Source organism: Pelmatolapia mariae, linkage group LG14 (genome assembly GCF_036321145.2).
Source record: "Pelmatolapia mariae isolate MD_Pm_ZW linkage group LG14, Pm_UMD_F_2, whole genome shotgun sequence".
In the NCBI taxonomy this organism is placed as follows: domain Eukaryota; kingdom Metazoa; phylum Chordata; class Actinopteri; order Cichliformes; family Cichlidae; genus Pelmatolapia; species Pelmatolapia mariae.
In genome coordinates, this window is record NC_086239.1 from 29,037,664 (window position 1) to 29,050,934 (window position 13,271).

A 13,271-nucleotide genomic window follows, 5' to 3' on the forward strand; every position below is an offset into this window, starting at 1 on the left:
TCGTTACATTACCGTTCAGTTTGTGGGTTACAACCGAAAATGATACGTTTATTGTTCTCACGTGTTATCAGCAGTGTTGGTCAAGTTACTTGAAAATAGTAAGTAGTTACTAATTCCTGATTACTTCTCCAAGGAGGTGATCCAGTTACTTTACTGATTACTTATTTTAAAAAGTAATTAGTTACTTTGTTACTTAGTTAGAATTAGGTTAGGGTAGAAACTTCCATAAACGATCTATATAAAATTTTTAAAAAAAACTACATTCAAACATTGTTACATTATTATACTGATAAAAATGAACTTTGACACAGAGTCATGTTTACAGAGTTATAATGGATGATGAATTGCAACTCACCGGTTTTATAGTAACATAAACTGGCTGCTCGCCCAGTTTCTTGGTGTCATCTCAGCATGACACAGCAGAAAAAAACTGATTATCATTAACTTTATTTTTTATTATTTGTGGCAGTAGTATTAGTTGCAGCAGTTGGAGTATTTTAAATTGGATTTCTCTTTTAGGAGCAGTTGTGGAGAAAAAACATGTTGAGTTTGTCTGTAGACCGACACACATGCTTTCTCTTCTCTGATAGCCTCTAGAAAAAGCAGATGTTGCCAGTGCCATCACAATATGTGCTCAGCACCTCTCTGCATTTTCAGAGTCGTGATTTTCTCTTGTTTCATGCTTTTTACTGTGACTTATTGAACATTCCTTTTAATTGCATTTTAAACACAAACAGTTTGCTAAGATAACACTGGTATAAACATGGAAATACTGATGCATGGAATTTAAACCATGGCTGGTTGTTAATGAAGAGCACAGAATGTCCCAAGGAAACATACCTCTGCAGATCATCACTATTTTGCATTTCACTGCTCTGCTTTTACTTCAATTACAATGTTAACCACTAGAGGTCGTAGTACAGCCGTGGCCAGAATCTACTACTCTTTGGTCAACTCACACTTGAAAGGGACCAAAACACCAGGGTGGCCAGCACTTTGACACTCTGCTGCCAGTTTCTGAAACCAAACTTATGTTTTCTTGGTAGGCTAAGTTTTGTATTGACATGATAACTCCTTTAAAAGTGTACTCTCTCAGATACCTGCATTTAATTATTTACACCAAATATATTATTTATTACAACCAAAATTAACACTAGCAAACAGTTCTCTAGTGCATCCTTGACAATGGAGCATTGTGCTTGCTGAGCAGTGTCAAATTGTCAAGACACTCGGCGATTTGGTGAGTGTTTGCAGAAATATTTGCATCATCCACACAAACTGCTGGAGAGTGCAGAAATCTGCTACCATACAAAGGAACCACGATGGAGTTTTTAGTACAGCACCATATACCTCCTTGCCAATGTTCCCTCTAATTTTTCATGTGTCTGAGCGAACATACAAACTCCCTGAGCGGTCCCTTGGACCACTGTGAGCGACAGCAGACGTGTGCACTGTGGTCACGCCAGCATCAAATCCATCCAAGTTACATGGTTTATTAAAATAATCAAATTACAGCATTTACATTTATGTTAGACTACTTTTAATTAACTGCTTTAGCCCACTTACAATGAAAATGTAAAAAAATCTTGTTCATGACCTGTGTAGTATGTTAACACTATTGGAAGTAAAAATAACTTGAACTCCAATTTTGAAAACAACTTTCTTTTTTCTCTTTCTTTTTATAAAGCTCTGACTGTATTATGAGTCTGTGGTCTGGGAGAGAGTCCTGTAACTCTCTGTCTGCAAAATATAGTATATAATGACCAATGCTGGGCAATTAATTATATAGTTACTTCTTCAAAAAAGTAACTCAGTTTGGCAAACAACAAAGTTTTTTGCAGCTATTTTTTTTTAAATGCAGCCAAGGCGTTTTTAAATAAACAAACTATTTACAGAACAATCAGCTCTTCTGCATCAAATCTGATGCCACACAAATTATTTGTGCCACTCCAAAAAATAATATTTCTGTCCACTATGAGATAAAGGAGAACAACAGCCTGATACCTGCAGGCCTGACAGCAGGAGATGTATCACTGCTGTAACACCTGTAACATTCAGCAGTCGCCTCATTGTTCTGAAACACACAACAAAACTATTGACTACACTACACACTAACTACACACTAACTACACAAGATTTGCGCTAAACGTCTCAAATCTCTCACATCTCAAAACACCGCCGTCACTCCTTAAACTCCCCCCCCCCCCCCCCCCCCCCCCGTTTCTTAACAACTGGATGCCACCTTGCCATATCATTTTTTGATTGGTCGACATGGTACTTTTTTGGACGAATAGGAAAGCGAGAGGGGGGTGGGGTTTGTTTTTGCTCAAAGGCGGAGAGTGCTTTCGAGCCTTTTTTCTCATAAAACGCCGTTTTTACCGTTTCTTCCCGCAGTAAATATAAACAACGACAGTATTCAGGAAGAAAACCAAACATTGCAGATATTTTTATCATAACTCTGGTTTTACGTGGCCTATCAACACAATTTAAAAACTGGTATAAAGTCCACACTTTTTCCGTCATTTGTTCCGTCTGTCCTGCTCACATCTCCAATGGTTGTACACGTTGTCATTAACGTGGCTTCACTCCACATCAGCGACGCTGCTTTGCTAGCTAAAACACCGGTGTCGGCACATAAGGACGCTATCATAGCCTGTCAACCACGTTGATTGGCTGCATATATACGAATGTGAATCGCATTATTGGCTGGACTATGGGATAAAGTGGCATATCGTTCTAATCCCATATGGGAGCAGCCAGTCACTTACTGACTAACACTGCAAAACAGAATTGTTAAAGTATAAATTTTAATTTCAATTCAGGTTAGATTTTTTGTGCGCAACGCAGATTTTCTGTGCGCAGAGACCGTGCCAGCAGTGCGCAATTGCGCACGTGCGCAGCTTAGAGGGAACATTGCGTCCTTGCCACGCCTTTTACCTAGTGACTGCCAACAGCTTCCAGCAACTATTCACCAACTGGTTGGAGAACATAGATTAATGAACAAAGGCCACTTACCAGTCTGTAGGGCATAGCTAATAAGAACAGATCATAGTTAATTCTGTTGTGTTCAATTTCAGTTTAGTTCAGTGTGCATCTGAATTGAACAAAAACATTCTTGAGTCTTTTTTCATTTGCATTAGAACAATTTATTTGGTAATTTTCTCACAGTCATTTTGACAGTTCTGTTTGATGAAAAAATCAACTTTGACTTGGCTTTTTATCATTTTAAGATCACGTAGGAGTATGCCCAGTAATGGTTGGTGGTTTTTAGTTTTTTCTTGTTAGCAGAGGATAAAAGGAGAGCAGTGTTGAGCAGTCAGGAGATTCACACCACTTTGTTGTGCAGGCTGGATTGTGTGCCTGCACTGTGATACCAGCTACACAGCTTCAAAGTTAATATCGCCAACCTGAAAGGAAAGTCATAGAGATATCATCTTACGGTGAGTAACCTGGTGATATTTAGAGTATCAACGAGCTAAATTAAATAAGTGAACATTTAAAAAAGTTGAAAATAAGAGAAAACCACAAACCTGAACATGAGGCGGGGCACTGAGCACGTATGTCACAGCACTGGCAATGTCTTTTGGTTCCAAAGACTGTCAGAGAAGTGAAAAATGCTTAAAAACTTTTATCAGAGTAATCATATCAACAATCTATAAACTGTGAGATTAATAATTTTACCCTAAATTCACTGTACAAAGCAGCTACTTTTTCAGGTTCATTGCTGTGGAGCCGTGATACAAATTCTGTGTCCACCAAACCAGGAGAGATGCTCTGTAATACAACAAAACAAAAAACAAAAGTAAAAGAAGTGTGATTGTGTGTCAACTTTGGAAAGTATTGTAAATGTGTCTCACAGCAGCTGATATTGGTTTTAAAGGCACTTTTGGAGTTTATCAGTGTTCTTTAAAACCTTACCGTGGCTCTGATATGAGTTTTTTCTGCACGCAGCTCCTGCCTCAGGCCCTCAGTCAGCGCGGTTACAGCGAACTTGGTCGCCATGTAGAAATGTAAATCTGGAAGGGGATAGACCTGATGTCCACCCACACTACAACAGAAGAACGTTTCACTAGGTCAGCATTTACCAACATATTTTTATCTGATTTCAGACCTTAGTACAAGAAATCCTAATAATGTATTGCAATTGATCATTTTAAAGACATTCTTAACTGAATGATGCAAGAACATCTGTATAAGCGCTATGGCTGCAGAGGCTAGATACTTTATAATCAATTAGTTTCTTAAAGGTACACTCACTATTTTTTAGGTTATTTAAACAAAAAAAGGATACTCATAAATATAGATATAACAATAGGTAATCACATGTCCTAACAAACTGATTGCATTCTCATAAAACTTATAGCTAATGTATTCAAAACACATAGGAGCGGACTTCTGGTTTGTGGAAGCCCCCGCCATATTGGAATAGAGTGGCTGTGGCTCCCTTCCAACTAATCACGTTTTATGCATGTTGCTAAAGACATACATAGAGGGGAGGTCCTAGGCATTTATACAAGGTGACGCAACATTTATATTCATGCTTGCACCTTTGAACTCAATATAGGAAGGATCACACCTGTGTTTTATCCTTGATGACGAGTCCTCTTTACCAAAGAATTGAAAAGACTGAGCGCCACTGGCATCTTAATAAAATGTCACCCTCTTCCTCCTCACCTCAAATCTCATCTACTGAACTGAAATCTGGGATTGAATATACAAAAATGTGCATAAACATGCCTATTTATTCCCAATATCGGGAATAAAGGCAAATCATTTCACTCTCACTATTGAAAACTCCACAGTTTTCCCTTCACCTCAGGTTAAGAATATCCACCTCCAGATATAAAAAACATTCTCTCCCCCAGTTTAAATCTCAACTCAAAACCTATCTGTTCAAGTCTGCATATTCGCTGTGAACTTATTGTTTGTATATTTTATCTTGTTCTTTTGATTGTTCTTTGTTTGCCATTATTCTACTATGTGTTTTATTCTATTGCTAAGTGTCCTTGGGTGTTTTGAAAAGCACTTTTAATTCAAATGTATTATTATTACTTATTCCCGATATTGTTGCAATTGCTTATTGTCAGCAGGCATGCGACCCTCCAACATCCTGTCTCTGGACAGCACACAGTTGGCTCTACTAGTGAAAACCTTTACACGTTGTAACTTTAAGTTTTGAGCTAAAAAAAAGCTAGCATTTTGATTACCAGTGAAAGCAATACGAGAACACTACTGTAGGTTTTAGGAAAGCCATTGTATGGCCATGTGTTCTTTCTCTCTTAACTACATGTCTACTGTGAAAAATGCCTAATGCATAGTGTTACCAAAGGAAGCTCATAATCTCAATCTGAATCTGAGCACGATTATATTCAAAGATATTTGAAAGACGTTTAAATCATCAGACTTCACAAGCATGGCCATCGTTGATCATCAGTAAATAAAACCGCACCTGTTTATGTTTATGATGTGCCCATCATCCACATTTCTCTCTTTCATTGACTGATAAGCTTCACGTGCACAGATGCTCAGTGCAAGAACATTCACCTGCAAGAAACCACGCAGAGAAATAAACAGTAAAAATTATTATAATTATTATTATTATTGTAATGGGCTAAATTGTTTTTGATGTTTTTCTGCTGTAACAGAGTAATTCCCCAACTCTTAGAGCTACATAAAAGTAATAATTTTATTTCATTCAATATTCTTCAAAGAAAACATTCCAGTGAATGTATTTCCACATACCGCACACCAAAAATATTACTGAAGTCTAAATCAAGATAATTATGTTTTCTAAAATATCTGAGCTCTTACATCCATCATGTTCTTCCATCCGCTGCTTTTGCCATTCAGCAACGGCTCTGGCTGTCCCAGACCAGCATTGTTGATGCACACGTCCACGCCTTTGTGCTGCTTTTTGATCACTGCAAACATGGCCAGAATCTCCTCCTCTTTGGTCAAGTCGCACTTGAATGGCACCAAAACACCAGGATGGCCGGCACTCTTAGACTCTGCTGCCAGTTTCTGAAAACAAAAGGAAATGACAGATGATAAGCTTTAAGATTAAAATGGTAAGATTAAGATCTGCATTTTTATTAATTTCTCATTTTCTAGTATAAACTGTAGAGAAAAGTAAAAAAAAAGTAAAACTGAAACTCAGATGTTAGTCATCAGTTCAGTTGTGTCCAGCCTTCTTTTTCTGCAATGGAGTAAACTGAAATTGAAAGCGTTGTGCCACATCTATCAATGATGAACTTTTACACACAGTCTGTAAAACAGGTTTAATTACAGTTAAATAAAACGACTTATGTAAGCCTGACACAGCTGGAAGATTTTGTGTAAAATATACTTTGCAGTCTCGCAGAAAGTCTGAATTTTCATTCCAGCCTGACACAATAAAAAATGATTTGCATATCAAAAATTACATGAGTCTTTCACTTCAGAACAAACCTGCATTTTTCCGACATCTCTGGCGCAGCCCACCACTTTCATACCGAGTCGGACCAGCTCTACGGCTATAGCCGCCCCAATGCCGACCGAGGCTCCGGTCACCAGAGCCACTCTGCCCCGCCAGCGCTCCATCACAGCTTGGACACCTGCTACACGCACGAAAGAACCACAAGTATGAAGACAGGGACGCTGGGTCTCCAGGATAGTCGCCGTTGAACTCAAACTGTCCTTTAAAGTGAGCCATCTCTCTCTCTATATATATATATTACAGAAAGACGTTGCAAGTCTTGGTACAGCCTTCACGCCAATGAATGGAAAGCAGTGATTGATTAAACACTTGTTACTGGTTACACTCCCAAGCTATACCAAACAAAAGCTCTTATCTCAAGCTTCCATATCATATTTGTTTTAGCTCTCCCCGCACAGTTCTTTGCACCATGCACTGCCACAATAACATCTACAGAGTAAGTTAGACCTGTTGCTTCACTTTAATGTGCAATAAATGGATAATAATGTGTTTGTGACCATCATCGGTGTTTCCTCTCTAACACCATAGACTGAGAAAGTGTCACTAAAAGAATCCTGAATCAAAATCTATGCTGCAACAAACAATGTGGTAGAAGTTTAAATTTAAGGGGAAAGAGCTTTGAGTATTGTTTAGTTTTTTATTCAAGTTTCTAAGCTTTGTTTTGTTTTTATGTAAACAAAAATAAATAACTACATCAAACAAGACTTGCATTGTAAAGTTGAACACATAAATGCTGCTTTAACATAACATCGTAGTTTTAAACTGGAATAAACCTGGTCATTTATAAACCAACTGTGAACAGTGAACTTTTTCACAGAGTCTTATTTACAGTAATGGATGATGAATTGCAAATAGTTGGTTCATTAATTTCTTTGCAGCAAGATAAACTAATTGCCCGCCCAGTCTCTCTCTCATGTCAGCATGACACAGCAGAAAAAAACTCCATCATCATGATAGCATTAGTAGTAGTAGAAGTAGTAGCAGTATTTAATCCGTCATTTAAATATATTGTCTTTGGGAACGAGATCTCTTTTTGAATACACAAAGAGATGTACAGTTTAAGAGTAGACTGGTAAACAGACACACATAATTCAAACACATTATTTATGCTCTTAAATTCAGAAAAACTTCACTTTACTTTTTAGTATGTTTGTGACAGATCAGTCTCTGTTTAATTTGGTCATCCATGCGTATCTCCTGCTTAAATCAGCACAGAATGAGAGAGGGATGAGGCACTGAAGGAACTCTGAATTGATATCTATTCAACAGCAAAGATGGTGGTAGAAGTTTATCTTTTATTTTGGAGCACAGTCAACCATTTTTTCCTCTTCAATCAGATTTCACTGGTGATTCTATACATGCAGCTCCCATGACCAGTACAAATAACGTTAATTTAGATACTGCTTCAAAATAATTGCCCAAATAAGTAACCAGAAGTATTGCAAGCATGGATGCCAAGTTGTGAGAGTCACTTCTTCAAGACCTTTGGCGTCATACATAACTGTAGCAGTTATTTGCTCTACCTGTGGGTTCATCTCATTATACAAAACAGCCCACCAACAGAATTTGCCACGCACACTACATAAACTTGATACTGTGTTCTCCATAAAGACTACCTAGTAGCTAAATTTTCCACAATAACTCAAATGCTAGTCCCTGAAAACTTCACAGGCTGACAACAGCTCTTCATCTTTGGTCTGTTTGTGTCAGCATAACTGCCCCTTCACCTAGTACATAAAGGGGGAAAGGTTAATAACTAAGAAACAATAGGTGTGTTATTTCATTTCATCTGGTATTGCTCCCTGCAGCTGAGTTTGTAACTACACCGCTCTGTGATAAGATCTGGTAAGTTAATCTCATTTGGTGTTAATTAACAACAGGTGCACTAGAGCGACAATGATGAAACAACCCGTGAATCATGGGGTTTCTGTTCATGGAAACCTTTTTTCACTGTTTTTTCACTAGTTTTACATTTGCCAAATTTCTGTGTCACTGCTGATAGCAGGAGGCTATACCTGGACCCTACAAAGGTTGTAGAGGTAGTCCAACTTCTCCAGCATGGTACATCCAAATGCATCATTGCCAGAAAGTTTGCTGTGCTCACAGCACAGTTTCAAGAGCATGAAAGAAATTCCAAAGGTTAGGCAGTTACTCTAGGAGACATGGACAATGCCACAGGTCCTTAAAACATCAGCAGGACAAGTATATGCTCCTTTGTGCAAGGAGGAACATAAAGAGCATCAATTGATACCGCCGAATGGCCCCAGATTCACCTGAGATAAAACCAACAGAACACCTCAGGGATATTATATTTCTGCCCATGTGATGCCACCAGGTTGCACCTCAGGCTGTCCAGGAGCTCAGTAATGCAATGGTCCAGACCTGGGAGTTCCCCCAGGATACCTCCCAGTTACCCAGTTGCTCCATGATTTCCACCCCGTTTAATAGTTTTTATTATATTTGCCAATTAGCATAAGCTGTGTCTGAGAGAAATTACACAGTTTTTCTGATATGTATTCAACCAAAGAGAGGATGGAATTTCCTTGGCTATCTAGTTAGTTATAGTAATTCTTCTGGGTGTTTTGTCTATGCAGATATAAAAAAATGTATAATATTTACCTTAATTCCAATATATTTAAGTAATTTTATTGAGATTTTTGTAATTTTTTCAGATATTTTGCTTTTACCTTAAATATATTCTTTGTTTTTATTCTTATATAAATATTTGTGTACTGGATATTCTCCACAGGACAATTTTATTTAAATGTCCTTTTACAAACAACACATTAAATATTCTTTACCACAACAAGAACACTGCAATGAAAGAAATTTCCCTGAAAATCCTTTTATTTTATTCATTAGCGAAAATTATCAGTAAAATGTTATAGAGTGTTTTCATGAGTACATAAAGTCAGTAAAATTTGCCAGGACATTAGGGTCACATGATGCAACTTCTCACTGAGACTGAAAAAACACAGAGATGGTAAACGTTTCACAGACTGTTTTGAAGGGAGGCTACAAATTAAAGATGCAACAGTTTCTCCTCAGGGGTGAGAACATACACTTTGTGTATGTCTGACTGACATCCTCATCGAAGGTTCTAACCAGACGAAATAAACATCTGCTTAACAGTAAAAACACTCTTAGAGCTTAAATACTGTCCAGCAACTGAGATCTGTTACAATAAGAAGGAAGCTGTCATTAATCAAAGTGTTTTTATGGGCATTCCTGGAGTTGGCCAGTAGGACGCTTGTGAAAAGGTACCACGGGAGCCTTTGATAAGAAGACAGTTAGATAGTAGAGAGCTAACAGCTGGATGAGTTTCCTCCATTTTATTCTTCTGTGAATTGATTACAATCTGACAGTGTTGAGAAGTAAGGAGAGCCAGTCACACTACTTTGATGTAAAGATTGGGATGGGTCTCACGGCCAAGTTGCATGACACCTGCTACAAACTTTCAAGCAAAATCTCCCCAATCTGAAAGAAAAAATAGATGAATGTTATCTTATACCTAAACTGCTGATATTTAAAATGCAAAAGATGAAAATTCAAAAGGTCACAAAAAAGATGAAAATATGAGAAAATCTCAAACCTGAACATGAGGAGGGGCACTGAGCACATATGTGACGGCACTGACGAGATCTTTTGCTTCCAGAGACTATCAAAGAAGTGAAAAGTGCTTAATGAAATTTTAGCTGAATAATCACATCAACAATACTGTAGGAATTGTAGGAATTGAAGGAATAATGATTTTACCCTATATTTAGTGTATACAGCAGCTGCTTTATCAGAATTGTCTCTGTAGAGGCGTGATGCAAATTCTGTCTCCACTACACCAGGAGAAATGCTCTGCAAAATGACATTATTAATGAGCATCCTTCAAGAAGTACTGTGTGTGCATCTCATAACAGCTGACATTAGCGTTAAAGGTACTTTGGAGCTTGTTACAGTGTCTTTCAAAGGCTTACTGTGGCCCGGATATGAGTGTTTTCTGCACGCAGCTCCTGCCTCAGGCCCTCAGTCAGCGCAGTTACAGCATACTTGGTGCAGGTGTAGAAATGTACATCAGCATTAGGAAACACTTGATGACCGCACTGGCTGTAACAGACGGAGATTTACAAGCTGCGAATCAAATCAGCATTTACCATCCATCTGTTTTCTTCTGCTTATCTAATTCAGGGTTCTGGAGCCTCGGGTACACCCTTGACAGGTCCCAAGTCTGTCACAGGGCTAACACAGAGACACAGACACAGTTCAACTAAAAGGTATTTGTGTGATGATTAAATCAATAAACTTCACAAGCATACCAATCACTGTCCATCACTAAAATAAAAATGCACCTGTTTATGTTTATGATGTGCCCATCATCCACGTTTCGCTCTTTCATTGACTGATAAGCTTCACGTGCACAGATGCTCAGTGCAAGAATGTTCACCTGTAAGAAACCAAAGCAGCGAAATAAACGGTTTAAAAAAATATATGGAATTGACGCATCAAAATTATACTTTTACTCGTTGCTTCTTGCGCATAAGAAAAACAAATTGTTTTAGCCACTTTTGCATAATATTTTATTTCACTTATCTATTGTGTTTTGTGATTTTGTTTTTATTTTAATGAGATGGGGTTTTTTTTTTTCATATTTTGGCATTTTTAACACACTAATTATCCAACTTTTTGTATAAATAAAGGACAACTATCGCATGCTAAAAATTAATGACGACTCAATTTATCATTTCATTAGAATACAGCATTCTGCTTTGAAACCATTCCTGTGAATGTTTTCATGTATTACTGCATACCAACCAGGACAATTTTGTTTTTCTAAAATAACTCTGAGTCCTTACATCCAACATGTTTTTCCAGGCACTGGTTTTGCCGTTTAGCAGCAGCTCTGGGTGAGCCAAGCCAGCGTTATTGATGCACACGTCCACGCCTTTGTGCTGCTCTTTGATCACTGCAAACATGGACAGAATCTCCTCCTCTTTGGTCAAGTCACACTTGAAGGGCACCAAAACACCAGGGTGGCCGGCACTCTGACACTCTGCTGCCAGTTTCTGAAACCAAACAGGATATATATATATATATATATATATATATATATATATATATATATATATATATATATAGAGAGAGAGAGAGAGAGAGAGAGAGAGAGAGAGAGAGAGAGAGATACATAATTATCATAGCAGTGTGAGGAAATTAATCATAATAAGCTCTATTGAGGGCTCCAGGAGATTTCTTTATGTACAGGTTGCGATCAGCTGACCTGTGCTGTGGCTGTTGACCTGAGGCTTACTGCTCTTTGTGGATTTACACAACTGCATTCATCAAGATGTAAGCTATCATGCCTGACTTCCATCTCCTTTACTTTTGTATAGTACACAGCTTAAATCTGGTATAAAGCAGCTCTTTTTAACCCATGCATATAGACCAATACATACCGCATAAATTATGTTTTTCTTTATTTGTTTCTTTATTTTTTACTTCTCTCAACTCTTCATCTTTGAAGCGTATATCAATAGGATTGCCTTATGCAATTTGTTATTGCTCCATTCGGCTGAAATCTGTTTGGTGCATAGATGGAAATAATAACTCCCCTCAAATGTCTTTATTGTAAACTAATGCACCTGTTTTGAGAATTAAAGTATTTCTAATTTATTCACAGTAAAACAAAGGGTCTGGCTGCTCGACAGCCACAATATGATGTTCGCCTGACAGAGCTTTATAACTCCGTATCGGCATTAAAAAGTCCTTTGCATTAGAGTTTTACATTAAATTATTCTCTGTTGAAATCCAGTTTGTTATTTCAGAACAAACCTGGATTTTTCCGATGTCCCTGGCGCAGCCCACCACTTTCATGCCGAGCCGGACCAGCTCTACGGCTACAGCCGCCCCGATCCCGACCGAGGCTCCGGTCACCAGAGCCACTCTGCCCCGCCAGCGCTCCATCACCGACACCGGTAACCTGCTACACGCACGAAAGCACCAGTATGAAGAGAGTGATGAGGAGTCTCAGTGACAGTGAGCTCCAACTGTCTTGTGCCCGTTAGCCATCCATCTATATATATATATATATATATATATGTATATATATATATATATATATATATATATATATATATATATATTTTGGAACGCCTTAAGTCTCGGTGCAGACTTCACGAGACGCCAATGAATGGAACGCATTGACTGATTAACCACTTCATTTCAGCTGAATCACTGGCTACAAAGCAAATTCTTTATCAAACAAAAGTTCTTATCTCAAACTAACATATCATAGTTGTGTCAGCACGCTCTCCTTCTATGCACCTTACACTGTGACTGCCACAGTAAAGACTGAAGTGAGTGAATTTGCAAAAATGGAAAACTTGTGAAGGTCATAAGCATTTCACATTTCACAGCTCAACAACAAAGAAGGAAAGAAGGCATTATTTGGTATTACTTTATGGGGGTGGGGTAACAAGCTTTCATAAATAACCCATATAAACAAAAAAAAAAACTAAAACTAAAACACCTAAAACAGAAACCCTGTTTTTACGTTTTAAACGGGGAGAATCGTAAATTGCAACTAACCGATTTTATTAATGTATTTACAGTATGATAAACTGGATGCCCGCCCAGTTTCTTGGTCTCATGTCAGCATGACACAGCAGAAAAAAACATCATTATCATTATATTATTATTTGTGGCAGTAGTATTAGTAGCAGCAGTTGGTTTATTTTAAATAGGATTTCTCTTTGAGTTAGACTTGTGGAGAAAAGACATGTTGAGTTTGTCTGTAGACTGGTAGACCGAC

The 13,271-nt window shown here is 37.9% G+C and overlaps 2 protein-coding genes across 2 annotated transcripts; both read right to left on the reverse strand.

Moving 5' to 3' along the window:
* Positions 1-3,377: 3,377 nt before the first annotated feature.
* LOC134640649 (dehydrogenase/reductase SDR family member 11-like) lies at positions 3,378-6,582 on the reverse strand. The gene is made up of 7 exons (XM_063492557.1): positions 6,448-6,582; positions 5,812-6,021; positions 5,450-5,544; positions 3,919-4,048; positions 3,682-3,774; positions 3,531-3,596; positions 3,378-3,407 (listed from the first exon to the last, which is right to left on the reverse strand). The coding sequence occupies exons 1-7, from the start codon at positions 6,577-6,579 to the stop codon at positions 3,378-3,380; spliced, it is 756 nt and encodes a 251-aa protein (XP_063348627.1). The 5' UTR covers positions 6,580-6,582.
* Positions 6,583-9,804: 3,222 nt separating this feature from the next.
* Positions 9,805-12,433, reverse strand: LOC134641374 (dehydrogenase/reductase SDR family member 11-like). Its single transcript, XM_063493770.1, has 7 exons — positions 12,293-12,433; positions 11,320-11,529; positions 10,816-10,910; positions 10,444-10,573; positions 10,232-10,324; positions 10,068-10,133; positions 9,805-9,952 (listed from the first exon to the last, which is right to left on the reverse strand). Exons 1-7 carry the CDS (start codon positions 12,422-12,424, stop codon positions 9,923-9,925), a joined length of 756 nt encoding a protein of 251 aa, XP_063349840.1. The 5' UTR covers positions 12,425-12,433; the 3' UTR covers positions 9,805-9,922.
* Positions 12,434-13,271: the final 838 nt, after the last annotated feature.

Coding starts and splice junctions, on each gene's coding strand:
- LOC134641374 (XM_063493770.1), bottom strand. CDS start 12,424: ATGGAGCGCTGGCGGGGCAGAGTGGCTCTGGTGACCGGAGCCTCGGTC. Junction 10,911..11,319: donor CCTGGAAAAACATGTTGGAT/GTAAGGACTCAG, acceptor GGTTTCTTACAG/GTGAACATTCTTGCACTGAG. Junction 9,953..10,067: donor GTGCCCCTCCTCATGTTCAG/GTTTGAGATTTT, acceptor TTTTTCTTTCAG/ATTGGGGAGATTTTGCTTGA.
- LOC134640649 (XM_063492557.1), bottom strand. CDS start 6,579: ATGGAGCGCTGGCGGGGCAGAGTGGCTCTGGTGACCGGAGCCTCGGTC. Junction 3,597..3,681: donor CTTTGTACAGTGAATTTAGG/GTAAAATTATTA, acceptor CTTCTCTGACAG/TCTTTGGAACCAAAAGACAT. Junction 3,408..3,530: donor GTGCCCCGCCTCATGTTCAG/GTTTGTGGTTTT, acceptor CTTTCCTTTCAG/GTTGGCGATATTAACTTTGA.